Source organism: Odontomachus brunneus, unplaced genomic scaffold, assembly GCF_010583005.1.
Source record: "Odontomachus brunneus isolate Ranch 3 - 2012 unplaced genomic scaffold, Obru_v1 Obru_scaffold_007, whole genome shotgun sequence".
Lineage (NCBI taxonomy): Eukaryota > Metazoa > Arthropoda > Insecta > Hymenoptera > Formicidae > Odontomachus > Odontomachus brunneus.
In genome coordinates this window covers 1,979,045-1,993,726 of record NW_022639457.1, presented here as the reverse complement: position 1 = coordinate 1,993,726, position 14,682 = coordinate 1,979,045, and the positions used below count along the sequence as shown (strand labels likewise).

Genomic DNA, 14,682 nt, shown 5'->3' with positions numbered 1-14,682 from the left:
TCTCTCTCTCTCTCTCTCTCTCTCTCTCTCTCTCTCTCTCTCTCTCTCTCTCTCTCTCTCTCTCTGTCGTGTGTCTGCCGGCGATTCCATCGTCGTATGTAAAGCGATTTGCACGTCATTTTGTTATAACGAGAGGCACAAAGAGCGGATGAAAAGTTCTTACAGGGTCATTCTGAACGTCTCGCAAGCTTTACGACGCGTAATAAATACATGTAGTCTGAGGTTGCACCAGAAGTTACATATCGGTGTGTCGGGTCAGTAGTGATTGAATCGCGTTCTCTTAAATTACGGTCTCTTGCACGATTTGCATGAAATTTATGCACACTCGCTCTCCGTAAACTATAGGAGAATTACGCAAAAGGTGATTAAATACACTGTTTCACAGGCCGAAGATGCGAAACGTTGAAAGAAGAAAAGAAGAAGAAGAAGAAAACGGAGAGAACAGAGCGAATACTGTTGATCTTTACGTAATTAAACTCGCGACGAGTACTTTGCGCGAAAACGTCTGAGGAGAGACTGCGAAAACGAGAAAGCTTTTGCGAAGTCAATCGATAGGAAACTGTCAAGAGGGCAAAGATGCACGACGCGACGTTGTCAACAGGCGATTCAGCCTCGCCTTTCTTCTTTCAACGGCAACAGTACACACAGATGAAAACACGACGGCTCTTTCGTCCGTAAATAGATGACCTGAAGAAATATTTACGGATCACTCTCGCGCGCGTACAAGGTTGGCGACGGCAACTCGAAAATATATATGCATAAGTTCATTACATTAGCATTAAATTGACTCGAAAAACATTCTGAATCCTCTGGTAAGTTTAGCATTTCAATCAAGAATATAATCAAGAATAAATTAAAACAAATACTCGATTTGTTTACTAGATTTAGAGTCGAGCCAATGTTTTCTTCGAACAAGTTTCATAATACTCTTGTAAAGAAAATAAATTGTAAATAAAATAAAAGCACATGAGGTAATAAACTGTTTTAAAATTTATGTGATGAGTATATTTTAAGATTATTATCAAGAAAATATTGTTGGAGATAACTATTATTTACAAGAAGGAGAATAATCGCTTTTCTTAGCAGCAGAATGATATCGCTACATACGCGTGTTTATTTGTCGAATTCCTAAATCTAATTAGCAAATAGTACATACCTTTATATTTCATAATATACTGAGAAAAAAATGTTTAGTATTTGTAATTATATTTATATATCAATAATCACTATAAATGATGATTCAGAAAATCATTTTTCATTTAATTAAATTCCATTGTAATATTAGTGATAATAAACTTATTTGTATGTTGCTACCACAATTATTTTACTACAAAAAATATAGTTGGTGTTAAAAATAACCTCAATTTTTGTTTGCCAACCATTTTTTTCTCAGTGTATAATGTAGTAAATCGCATAGGTTTCCAATGAAAATATGTAGTAGCTATGCACTGCTACGTTTAAAACAGTAAATACTCGTAACATGTAACATTCGAATTAAACAGAATGTGTCATTCGCACACGAATTAGGCTGACTCATATTTCTTACAAAGTATTTCACAATACTGTTCACAATATCACAAGCCGATCTGTGTTTGTCATTCTTAAGAATGACTCGTATCGCCAAAATAACCACTGTTTCCGTTACTTGCTTCTGGAAGTTACTTGAACCATAATAGGAAGTTGTTCAATTATAACGGATGTGATAAATATGAAATGTTTGATAAATATACGCACGAAATGACTTTCACTGAATCATATTTCTGAGTCACATAATGTGGTAGCTATTATTAAACAATATTTGACAAATCGTTTGGTGATACATGTCACATAAATTGATAATAGTCACCCAATCTTGGCAACAAATACCAAGCTTTGCTAAAGTTATTTATTCACATCTATCAAATTATTTGATTGTATTCATTTACATGTTTTTTTTAGTGAAAATTGCACTGCGAAAAATACGTAAAAATTTATTTGTAAAATTAATATGTAAAATTAATTTCCGTGAATAAATTTTACATTTCAAAAGTGAATTTCCTCTTTTTTCTCAATATATTTCATCAAAGCTTGATGGTTATTATAAAACCTTTTTCAGTGTACTGTACGATGATATGTAGATACTATGTTATACTGTATATAGCACTATATGATTCCTATTGACAGAATTCGCCGGCGCGTGTGAAATGCCGGAATTCTTTCAATCTTATAGAATTCGCGATATTCCCGGCGCTGAAACGAGAGACGAATTAAATGTCGCACGGCGAGATATCGCAAGTTTATTATTTGTCTTAGCCTTCGACATCCGTGTATATTTGCACGTGTTGTTTACTCACAACGCGGTCGACGGCAGGGGAATTGCTTTCATTCCTTACGCATCAAACGTTAACACAACGCGATATTATTCGATCGAAAACATGCGCGTTCGTTATCGCGGATAAGAGAACGAACGTTCCCTCGGCGTGAAGAGACTGTTCGGAAAATAACTTTCGTCGGCAATCGACACATTCGAGATTAGTTGTTGCATCGACCTCGATTAGCTCTAACTCCGACCAATTGGGTCTTTTCGCATAGCCTACGATATATAGGCTATCCTGGAATCAGCGAAAAGCGGACGAGTACTGCTCGTAAAATTTCGCACAGCTTCTCTCCTCGAAACAAACATGTCGAGGAGCGACCTCGTCCGCCTACAGCTTTGCAAATTTTAACATTAGTTGCGAATTCTGCGACAAGTAAACACTTGCCATTAGGCCACGAACTTTTCACGATTTTACGCACAGGCCGACTTAGAAAATAAAGAAAGCTGTTTGCGTTTTCAATATTCTCTTCAACCTGCGACCATCGACGCAACTAAGAAAACTTCTTCGTGAATGGTATACAAACGCGTGACACAAGGCGTTGCTCGGCGAAATGCTCCAAGTTCACTCGGTGACGTGTGATGTCGATTTTAGCGACGACAACTTTCTCGAGAAGAAAAGGAAAGATTCCTTCGCCCCGTAGAACGCGTTCACGTATGGTGCGTCGGATGCGAGGTTCGTTCGAATAGGAGCTTCGGAGCAGAGATGCGTGTCTAGTCGACGACGCGTCGGAGGGCACTGACCACGTCGACTGGTCGCCCCAGCACTGTCGAATGCACTGGTTGTGGCGGGTTCGGTGGAAAAGGGGGACTTGGCAGAGTCATGGCAGCGTAACGCATACGCATATATACGAGTATCGCAACGCTCGGTATCTCAAGAAATCGTGGAGAGAATCGTGCTGCCGGCGTTGTGGCATCTAAACATCTGATGTGTCGTTAATTTCTCACTATTAGTTTATCTATTTTCAAGGAGCTTTCTATTTCAGTTTATCTTAAAATAAGCATCGGCAGGAAGAATATGCTATCTCTCTCTCGTATAACAACATCTCTTACGAGATCGACTCTTTCGTTCTCTCTCAACTTACATCTTGGAGAATTTATAAACATTGTGCTGCGAGATTACTGTCGAAGCCTCGGTGGCCGAATGGAAAGGCGTCCCGCCCGGAAAGTGGGGAGGTTCCAGGTTCGAGGAACCTGGCCTTCCTGGCGGAGGCAGTTTTTTCGCAACATAATATAAGAAATCTATTCGAGTCATTTGTTTAATGGGGGGTTTGGGATTTTAATAAAAATATATATTTAAAAATTCAAGGATCGGTCTAAGTATGGAAGGTGATTCTCCGCGTACGATAATTGAAGAAAAAATTTCGATACGTGCGTTTAACATACTGGACAATTTTATCCTCCCACAATCATATTAATATTAAATAAAGTAATATTAGTATTTAATAGCACTAATAGACATCCGTGCTTGCTCCTTATGTGTCGTTAATTTCTCACTATTAGTTTATCTATTTTCAAGGAGCTTTCTATTTCAGCTTATCTTAATATTTTCGTTTGAAATGTTCAACTTATCATGACTCAGAATATATTCCGAACAAATTTGATGCTTGTGATGAATTTTAGTAAATCTGTGAGTATATAAACTTGTGAAATGCTATATTTGAAACATTTATTTTAATGCAGTATGTATCTTTATGTTTATATCATTATTGGATTGTTAAATTTGCAGCAGCTGTCCCAAGTAGAACAGAAAATCAGTATGACATCAAAATGACGAAAAAAAGATCAAATCGTAATTGAAAAGTGAACTTGTTTATCATCATTTTCTCGTCATTTTGACATTATTTGCATGTCATTTTTTGTTTCGCCTTTGTATCCGCGACAAATCTCGCTAAAATAGATATCACTCTCGAGCTACTCGGTAACACGCGCGCGTACGTCGACATTGTTATATATTTCATTCGCAATCTGTCATTTGTCAACAATAATCTAACTGCGCGTCGATTCTCGACACAGGATCAAAGAGAGAAAACGAAAGTTATGAAACATGATAAATCTCGACGACGAACGCATGTCCCGTGTTAAGGATCAAGACGCCGTTGTCGTCGCCATTATCGTTCGAATTATTGAACGATCGGTAACAGCTTTAAATTTGACGAAAATATAAAAAGTCGCGGCCAAACAAGTCTTGAGAGCGCGCTTTGACTCTGACTGCACCTTATCGATAAGGGAGCTCGTCATTTATCAATCAGACTAAGTTGTATTTACGAGTGGCTATTGATACGATCTCGAGGCGCGCGGGAGACATGTTTTTCTTCCACGTTCGTGTTTGAAATAGTTGCGAAGAGTGACATGCGTGTTGCATAGCGAGACCGGCGAAACTGGACTTATCAACAACTCACTTGCGCCACTTTTGCAAATCGGTGCGACATTCCAGCATTCCACGAGCATAGATTCGTGATTCGTGCACGCAACGCGCCGGAAACTTGGCACAAACAAGACATGTCGACAAGTTGTCGCACTACGGAATGGAACATAACACGTGTGTCTTGCGACTTTCCATAATACGATTTGATGGACTTCCGTGCACGCGCACGGCATGCTCGCGATCGCCGTGTTGTATCTATTTCTGGTATGACCCACATGCTCCGCAACGATGCGTCACGAACATACGTGACTGCGTGGGCAAATTTATCTGAGGCAAAGAGGATTTCGCGATGTGTGCTCGATCGATGCACAAAAGACCGCATGCAATCTACGATTGCGATAATTGTAAAGCTGTATACGGAAAAAAGGATTTGCTAGGATCGACCAAATATCTGGTGAAATATGAACGATCCAGAATACTGCTTTCATCAAATTCTGATTAACCAAAAAATTAACTCTCGTTAATCACAAGGAAAAAAAAGCTTGGTTGGATTGACGAAATTTTTGGTGAATTATAAACGAACCAGAGATTTCGGTTGCCAGAATTCTGTTCCGGTCAACAAGATTTTTTGGTTAATTCAAACAGTATTCTGGTAATTTCGACCGGAATTTCCTGATATTTGGTTAGTCCAACTAAATTCTGCTTTTCCTATATACGACGTGATACTTAACGATAGAAAATAAAATTAGCGAAAGATAAAATAAAAAAACAACAGATTGTCTTCCTGGATCATCGAGTCATTGCTTTATTCCACGTATTTAGACTGCACGAGACAATTAAGCGGGATAATTAAGAATCGCGGTGCTTATCAGTTCTGCGAAGTTGAGCCGAGTAACAAAAAACAAGACCGAGATGCTGTGTTTGCACAGACGTGTTTGCCGAAGCTTAAAATTGAATGCCGTCACTGAGGGAAATGTTCAGTATGTTATCTGGTGCATTCGAAAAAGAGCGTTCGCGAAGAAACTACTAATTGTTTTGTACGCTGTAAACGTTCGATAAATTACCGCATCTATAAAGAAAAGAACGTTGAGAGATAATAAGCTTCTTTGCTTTGCGTCCTTCCTTTTTTCTTTTTTTAGAACATTATGACGCGCTTTTTCCAAGCATAAAAGTCGTATCGCGAAAACAGCATAAAGAACGAGCGGAACTTCACTCGCAATAAACGTTGCTATTTTTCACCGCGACACATCATGACACGTACACACGCACGCGCGCGCACGAGCACATGTGCTCTTTCTATCAGTCAACAAACTCGCAGGCTGCTTTAGTCAGCGTGACACACCTAGCAATTTAATTGCGATGCCGTTTCTGTCAGCGAGCCGTTCTTGCGTGCGCCAAACACGGCAGCCGCGCCGCAAATTGACGCTCGTAGTTGCGATTCGTGCGAGAAATTCTCTCCGCGATCGGTGCCATGCAATATTATACGGGCTGTATCACGAATCGCGCAAAACAAATATACTTTCAGAACGAGATATTACCGCACAGTGAACATGCAAATATAGATAACGTTTCAAATAACGCGTTGTCCAACGAAAATGTTATTTATTTTAAGATAATATACACTAATATTTATTTTAAGGTAATATACACCAATGCTTGAATAATAGTGATACTAGTACCTAATTCTGGACATTCTTATTTTAGTATTTAAATACTTAAACATTCGGTATAAAAAAAAAAAAAAAATATATATATATATATATATACATATGTTGAATATATACATACATTCTACGTTGAAAGTTTAAATATTTAAAAACAAAACAATAAAAATGTCCAGAGAATTAGGTTATTAGGGTCCAGATATTTTTACTTTACGTATATAAAAGATTAAATTTTAATATTTAATTAAATTTTACTAACAATTAAATTTTAATATTTTTTTAACAACGAATTTTTTAAGAAAATCCTCTGCCGTAAACGAAAAGACTTATTACTTTGTCAAAGCAATCTTTCCTCTTTCTCTTCTCCTTTTCTCTCTTTCTTTATTTCTCTTAGCATCGTAGAATAATGTTTATCGGTCGATTTATATTACGAAACAATGTTAGACATGTTCCGTTAGAGACAAGTGTTTGTACCACATGACATGCGCTAATTATAGACAATTTAAAAGGCTCCATTAAGACTCTTATCGCGTGAACAACTCTGCAATATCAAAGTTGGTATCAACCACATGTTAAGTAATAATCATAAGTTGTTAATATACTTTGCTTATACAGCAATATATAAAATACTCGGAAGACTTTATTGGCACAACGGAATTACAATACTATAAGATAAGATAAAGAAAATATAGATAAGATAAAATAAGATAAAGAAAATATAGATAAGATAAAGAGCATAAGAAAACGAAATAAGATAAAGAATGCTAAAGTTAATGGACGATATATCTCTTTAAGTCATTCGTTTAAAATGATTCCACGTATATATTTCAGTAAATATGACCACGCGGAAAATCTAACGATCTCGGTGGAAGCGTCTATCATTAATAACCGGCGTGAATAATCGATGCGGCGCCGACTGTGCAACAATAATAGCTGCAACATTGTGCAATCGGCAAATTCAACACGAGTACGCAGTGGAAATTTCCTCGAGGCGTCGGCAGAAGCGCGATCGAATCCGACGATTATCTATTCACAGCAATCGCGTGAATTTGCGTGATTCAATTTCTGGCGAACGACCGCCGGCCTGCCGGGTCGACTCGCGCGATTCTCGTGCGCGCCAAGAAACGGCGCGTCGTACGTGGAACCGTGGTAAGGATCAATACCATCCTTCTTGGCACGGTTACCTACGCCATGGGCGAGAGAGAGAGAGGGAGAGAGAGAGAGAGAGAGAGAGGTGCGCCACAAAATTCACCGCTATCGAACGTTTTACTTCCTCGTATTCACCTAACTGGCGCGTGCTCAGGATGCATTTGCTATAAATATATCACGGCATAAAAATAAGCCGGTGTAGGTATTTTCGATACCTACTGGCATTGGCGTTAACACTTGAGCCATGAAAGATCGCTCTTGCGATGCTGCCAGCTTTTTTGTTGCAATACTAACACGCAATGGAGTTGAAAGATTCGCGACGAGACGCGTTCGTGAAACGCGGTTCAAAAACTTCCCCCCGAGCCGTTTAAATCCACGTTAAAGAATATTAAAGAAACGAGAGAGAAAGAGAGCGAGGAGAGAAATGAAGTTTACGCGTTACCATTCGTTATGATTTAATTATTCACTGAGGTCACGGAAAGTCAATAAAAAGTACAGTTTCCATTTTTTTAAAGAGATGTAAATTTAAAACTCATTTTTTTTGGTATGTTTTGCAATGACGCGCGTGCATGTTTCCTCTTAAAAAAATATAATAATCGATAAGACTGCTTGACAGAACTCGGTAGATGGAAATGGGCCGCGCGTGAGGGTTACGCAACAGCAGATAATCGTCGCGACGTATGCTGCAGTCTTGGTCGTAGGCGATATGGTAGAGATTACTCGGGATTTTGAGTATCGTAATAACTCGCTAACCCTAGAGAACGTTATTTCCACCATGTAAAACTTAAAATGGCTTGACAATTTGCGTGGAGCGCTCGCAATAATGCGCCTCGTAGAAACCGCCGTGACTACGTTTGCCATTAACGAAATGTCGAAGTAGTGCGTTTTCATCTATCTCGCCGGCAGTCGCGATAATTTGCATCACTGGTAAAATCGCGGCTTCAACGGGGAGTTGGTTTTACTTATTGCTCCGATAAATGGATAAGCGATATGATTTATGTCGGGAAATAGTGGAGGAACAGCGAACGAATTCAGCGTCTATTTCGCGAGAACGCACGCTGTACTGCGCCAACGTGAGAATCTATAACGCAGTCGTGATGAATGCATTTCTCCAGGAAGGTAGACAGATAAATGACGATTATTGGTCTTGTTATTAAGGAGGTAAGGAACGAAGGCGATTACAACGTGTACGCAGAGAGAAATTCACATAGCAGAAAGTACTGTAGAATTTTTTAATCAAGAAATAGTTTGGCATTTTTTGCAGTAATTGACTGTCCTTTCATTTCATATGCATTATTTATATCTCAGCGATTGATGTGTTGTTAAAAAAGTTTACTGTATTTCTAGCGAAATTTTCCATGTTCCTTGGCAAAACAGGTCTTGATTACTATATATACGGAGGGAATACGATAGTTTTCTTTCATATAAATTCTTTCCAATTTTATTATTTTTACGACTCCAGAAATAGACTGTCATTAAAGTCTATCTTGTTAAAAAATACAATAAATTTGTTTAAGAACATAGCAAATGTTAATAGCACACTTCACTCCTTAGAATATAAGTAAAACACATGAAACGAAAGCATAGAGTGAATTATTTTACAATGCCGATCTATTCCTCGATTACAAGATTCTATATCTATAGCGATTTTTACTATAAAATTCTCTCGTGACATAGTGACAAGAAAATGAACAAGAATTTGCATGAAAAAGAAACTAACATTCTCTCCGTGCAGAGTCGTTATTCGCGCAAACACACACGTCACAAATCTAGTATTCACGAAATAGTCTTGTAGAAAAGCGGTACTGTCACGACAGCGGAAAGTTTTGCCGTAATATCGACTATGACGAGGCAAGCTGACAAAAAACGAGAAGACCCTCACGTTCATTTTTACCTTCGTCCGGATCGATCAGGAAATTCGGCAAGCGTATGCCAAGGAACGCCTCGTTCTCCAAAGTGGTCACACCCCTGATCGACATTTTTCCACCGGGTCACGCGATCCTCAATGCAACGCAAATCGTGCACAGGTCGAACGCGACTCTCTATTTCGACGCGAGATCAATCGACGTGCTTGTCCTACTCAGTAATAAAAGACTCTCCAAGGGCTTTCGAAAGGTGCCACAAAGTACCACCGTGAACGAATGATAAGATATATCGTATTTAACAACGTGACTTCACGTCCCGGTGCCGAAGATGTCGCGCGTTGCAACGCAAGTAAGAAATCTACTGATCGTCGTGTCCGATGTCCTTGAAACGATTATGGACGAAGTGCGAATTGGAAATGCAAAACAAGCCCGTGAATTTTTCGATCACACCCAAACGAAGCTCAACTCTAGAACACGAAATATCAAAAAGTTATGTAACTTTTACCCGATGCACTTGCTCATAACTTACGCGAAAATGACCGATCCCTTTTCCGAAGAATCGATTCTTCCATTTGAATCGATTTAGAAAACATCGAGGAATATAAATCTTTCAATGTCTTTGAGATTCGATAAAGTAGTTATAATGGGAAAAAAAATATAGCTCTTTAAGAATAGTTACGTTTAAAAAGTTGATCTGAATAAATTTGACCCATGCTTAAGAATTTGTCGTGTATTCGTGCGCGAAATTTTCGCCCCGAAAGTGTTTGAAGCAAAACATGGAGATGTGAAATTTAACGAAAATGAATCAAACAGACTTATGATTTTATCGTGGAATTATCGATTCCTTGCGATGCATGATTTGCTGAGAAAGAAAATTGCAATTGCAAAATGTACAAAATTTTCCTCTTCTGCTTTTTATCACGGATTCGTCGAGATTTTACGCGCACCACACCAAGATCGACGACTATACAAAAGGAGGTTTCGAAGAACACTCCAGAACGAAACTCCGCGGCGCGGTCGTGAATCACGGTCCACCGCTGCGAAACTAACTCCCGCGTTGTCTTGTTTCTATTCGTGTTCCGAAAGTCTCGCGCCTCGCACTGACGAGACGTAACACTGACGGCACTATTGTGACGACGGCCAAAATACTATCGGCCGCCTGCAGAAGGTCTAGGCTACCTGCCAATTCTCGAAACCTTCATTCGCGTCGATCGACACGACGTATTTATCGATAAACCGCGATTAAGGCTCCTCGATATCTCATAAGATAAATCGAGTTGCAACATTGCAAACGGGAGAAAAAAGAAAACGCGTTCAAATCTTCCTTATCTATCTCTTTCGTCTACCATACGTCTAGTCTAGATGCAAACAGTTAGCGGTAAGCGAAAAATGTACGGTTTGCAACATTTACCGTCAACTCGACTATGAATTATAAAAGACGATAATGTCGCGAGTGATGACGACAATGTCCTCTTAAAAATCCGAGTGGGCGTACCACAGTCTTATTCCGTCAAATATAAAATTTTTAACCTTTTTCTACTAAAACTACATCATATTCATGAAGTGAAAATAAACAAATTGAAAATAAACATTGATAGTTAAAATGGCATCAACTAAATGTTTGGTGATTGCAACCGAAAAATTTAATTGCCGCTGGTGTGTCTTACTTTCTCGCTGATAGATCTCACTTGACACAAACGAAAGACTTAATCAATGCCAACTAAATCGTATGTACCAAATACTTTAGTTCCAATGACAAAAATAATTTTTTCATGACGGAAAGTTGTACGTCAAACAATCTTTCACCTTGCCTCCACCCATTATTGTGAAAGATTGCTGGATTTTCTGGCTTACCTCGCTTTTGTCAATATTCTGCGGTCGTTCTCAATTTTCCTCGCTTTCACCGATTGTCCCGACTACCCCGAGTAGTCGTAATGACACTGTGCGAAACACCGCCAAGTTCGACGAAGTCTGACAATGGAAAATCGCTGAGACGCTCATCCCTCCTCTCTCGCGATCGCCGCTTGTATTCGTGCATAATTCGCATCGATCCGTGCTCGCCTCGCGAACTTTAATTAACTTCGCCTTTCGTGCAGCCGGATAAGCAGCTCCGCGCGAGTCGTGACTGCTGTTATAATGTGCTGTCTAACGCCGTGGCGAAACGAGCGCGAAACGTAATCCCGAGCAAAGGTGATTGACCGAGGTGTCGCGTATATGAAACGCCAAATAGTGAAAAACACGGCGCCTATTTAAAGTCACGCGATTCAGTCGAGAAATGATTCTGCGACACTTGCGATTGAGCTGTCCCTTAAGAAATTTTTGTCTTCTTGAATCATCTCTCAAAAAGTCAAGCAGTAATCTCGATTTGACGAATAAACGAAAGAATACACGAAGCGAATATTATAGTTCTTTTCTTCTTATATAAATTCTTTTCAGTTCTGTTATATTTCTCTACACAGAGAGAACGATTTGTTGAATCAAATAAACGTTTCTTTGGAATAGTCCAAATAAGTTTTTTGGTTGAAATACACAAAAAATATCTCTTTGGAACTAAGCCGCAAATAAATATTTTTGTTGCGTCAAATAAAATTTTGTTCGATTAATCAAATAATTCGTTTGGATCGTTCCAAAGTGTTTTTGATTCAACCAAATCGTTCTTTCTGTGTAGTGGTGAGTAGAAATAGACTCATTCAAAATCTATCTTGATAAGAGAACATGGTGTGTTTCGTTGAAAACATAGTGAACTTTTTAAACAGCTCATTTCAGTCGCTGAAGTATAAATAGTAAGAAATGAAAGGACAGTCAATTACCGCAGAATGTGATTTTATTCCTCGATTTATGAATTTTACTTCTATAACTTTCGCTATGACATTCTCTCCGTGTGAGTTTGCAACTTTTTCGTGTTATATCAAGAAGCTAAAGAAAAACGTCCGCCTCATACATCAACATCCTGAGACTTGAGAGAATGATTTCGTAATAATAATATTGTGACACTCGAAATACGAGTTTTATCGCGGCATCTTGTTACATACGGGATGTTAGAACGAGCGACGACACTAGCGTTAATTTAGAATGCCGCTAGCAGTGAACCAAGTACATTGTTGAACAGATCGATAATACTCACGATCACGATGATGGTCCACGTTATGACCCGGTGTAGTCGAGCTGTCGGCATCACCTTCGCCGTCCAATTCGTAGTAGACTCTATCCCCGCCACCGTTCACCTCCTTCATCCCGTTCACTGTGACAACATCCTCCATAGTTCTGCAAATACGTTTATCTCTTTAAGCACGTGCGATTGTTCGTGCTGTCGGCATGACTGCATTGTCAGCCACAGATTTCTCGAACGCAAGCCGAGCGATTTAGCTCGACTGCCAAAATGTATGCGAGTGAAATCTTTCGGAATATATATTTATTCACAATGAAAGAACATGATAAGGAAAATTTTGTTCATTTCGAGCTGTACATTTCTTCGGTATATTCGTCATCGTGTCCCTCATATTGCATATCGTTTATTACGTCTATGAGAGAAAAATAAAGTGTTGAAGCCAAGCGTCCCTTATACAATAGTTAAAAGTTGTTTTCTTTACCTGTCAACACACTTTGCATCTGACAGGCTCTGTATCTATTAAAATCGATGTACGTCACACGTTCCAATCAGTCTTTATATACGCGAAAGTGCGCCACATATCTCTCCTTATCACGGAGATGACACTCTGCGATAAGACACTAACGCTAATTACGAAACTATGAAAGACGACCTATCGCAATTCTCCTCACGTGAGAAAGAATTCAGGATAATTGTCTCTCCAATTATACCAGCGAGATACACGAACGTGATGATTGATAAAAATTTCCAACAATAATATCGACAGGTTAACAATTGTTTCCACGCAAGAAATTATTATTCGCGGAAATGCGAAGGAAACGATTCCAACGCGTATTCTGCTGCTTGTTTCGAAGCGCCATTATGTACGATGGTTGTCGCGAGGCATATAAAATACGTTCTAACTGCCTTGCATAGAAAAGAATCGCCGATATACACAAGAGAGCATACCGCGTCGCTTACTTGGGAATACATAAATATTGATGCGGGTGCTCTTCAGTGGATTAGAATATTCCGCGCAATGGCGTTTGTTAAAGACATACCACTACAACGACACACGAGTGCGATACACCTGAAGAAACGTCAGATCAGTCTTCTTTCCTACTTTTTTTCCCTTCCTCTCGCGTCCAAACTTTCCAGTCGTCATCACGCCATTAGCGATCTTTTCGAATGGGAGCACATGGCGCCAGCTGATTGACGTTGAGATTCGCTGTACCTTTCGATTCGCGAGTGACTCTAACCTCGCCGCGTGCCGTCGACGCACTCGTCGCGAATTTATCGACGCGCTCGTCTCCCGATTTATCGCGAATTTCGTGAAATCGATATTTTGTCACTTACGTTTTTTGCGTATCTTCTCTTCTCGTTGTTGCCGGTGCGGATGGGAAAGAGCGTTGTCGCAGCTCGCCGAAAGCGGAAGGAACGGCTATAGCGGACGTAACTAGCGACGAGCGAATCGCGAGGCGACGTGACGCGCACGCTCGACCAATCGCGGCGTGGCAGCGTGGGCGGCAGCGTTCACACTGTTCCCCGTTGCGAATTACACCGATTCCTATCTTCGACTTGGAGCAAGACGAAGGACAATCGCGTTCGCTCGTCAGGAGAATGTCACGGTGAGAAGCTGGACGCTGTTCCGGCACACGTTGCGGCAATAACCCGCGCGAACTCGCTTCGAGCGGACGATGCGACGCGACGCGTTTACGCGCAGGTTTCCTCTCGACGTGACGCTGGACAACTACTGCTGTCACGAACCGTCATCGCGCCACGCCGCGCGTAAACACACTTGTGTATCGTGATCGTCTGACGCGGTCGCGAGACTATCGATATATCGAAGTGACGGGCGAGGGAACTTACGAACAATCGCTGCATTCCGTTGCGGAAATATTTCTACGCGAATATTGCCTGATACAATATAATATAATGCGTACAGCCTTTTTTAAAAATCTTTCTCTTGTTTTACGACTAATCTATCACTATATAGAAATGTATTACAATAGACAGAGCGAAAATTTGCTACGAAGAAATTACACTTGCACCGCTTGTACTTAAAATGAAGTAGACACGTATCTGAGATTTGGTGAAAGCAGGAGAGGAGAAGAATGGGATAGAAGTAGAGAAAGTATGGTTAGAGAGGTTACAGAGGCCTTGTAAATCCAAGAGAATAAACAATATGAGAGAGG

The 14,682-nt window shown here is 39.9% G+C and overlaps 1 protein-coding gene across 11 annotated transcripts in view; it reads right to left on the bottom strand.

Moving 5' to 3' along the window:
* LOC116854020 (AMP deaminase 2) overlaps positions 1-14,682 on the bottom strand; it is a 41,837-nt gene that overhangs the window by 17,798 nt on the left and 9,357 nt on the right. The window contains exons 5-6 of one of the 11 annotated variants that reach the window (XM_032835473.1): positions 13,705-13,741; positions 12,524-12,663 (exon numbers count right to left, since the gene is read on the bottom strand). In XM_032835473.1, the coding sequence (XP_032691364.1) occupies positions 12,524-12,663; positions 13,705-13,741 (177 nt within the window). Of the gene's footprint in view, positions 1-373; positions 511-2,880; positions 3,116-9,428; positions 10,530-12,523; positions 12,666-13,704; positions 13,742-13,843; positions 14,235-14,682 lie in introns of those variants that run through there. The other 10 variants (XM_032835468.1, XM_032835472.1, XM_032835461.1 and 7 more) reach the window with 10 other exon arrangements.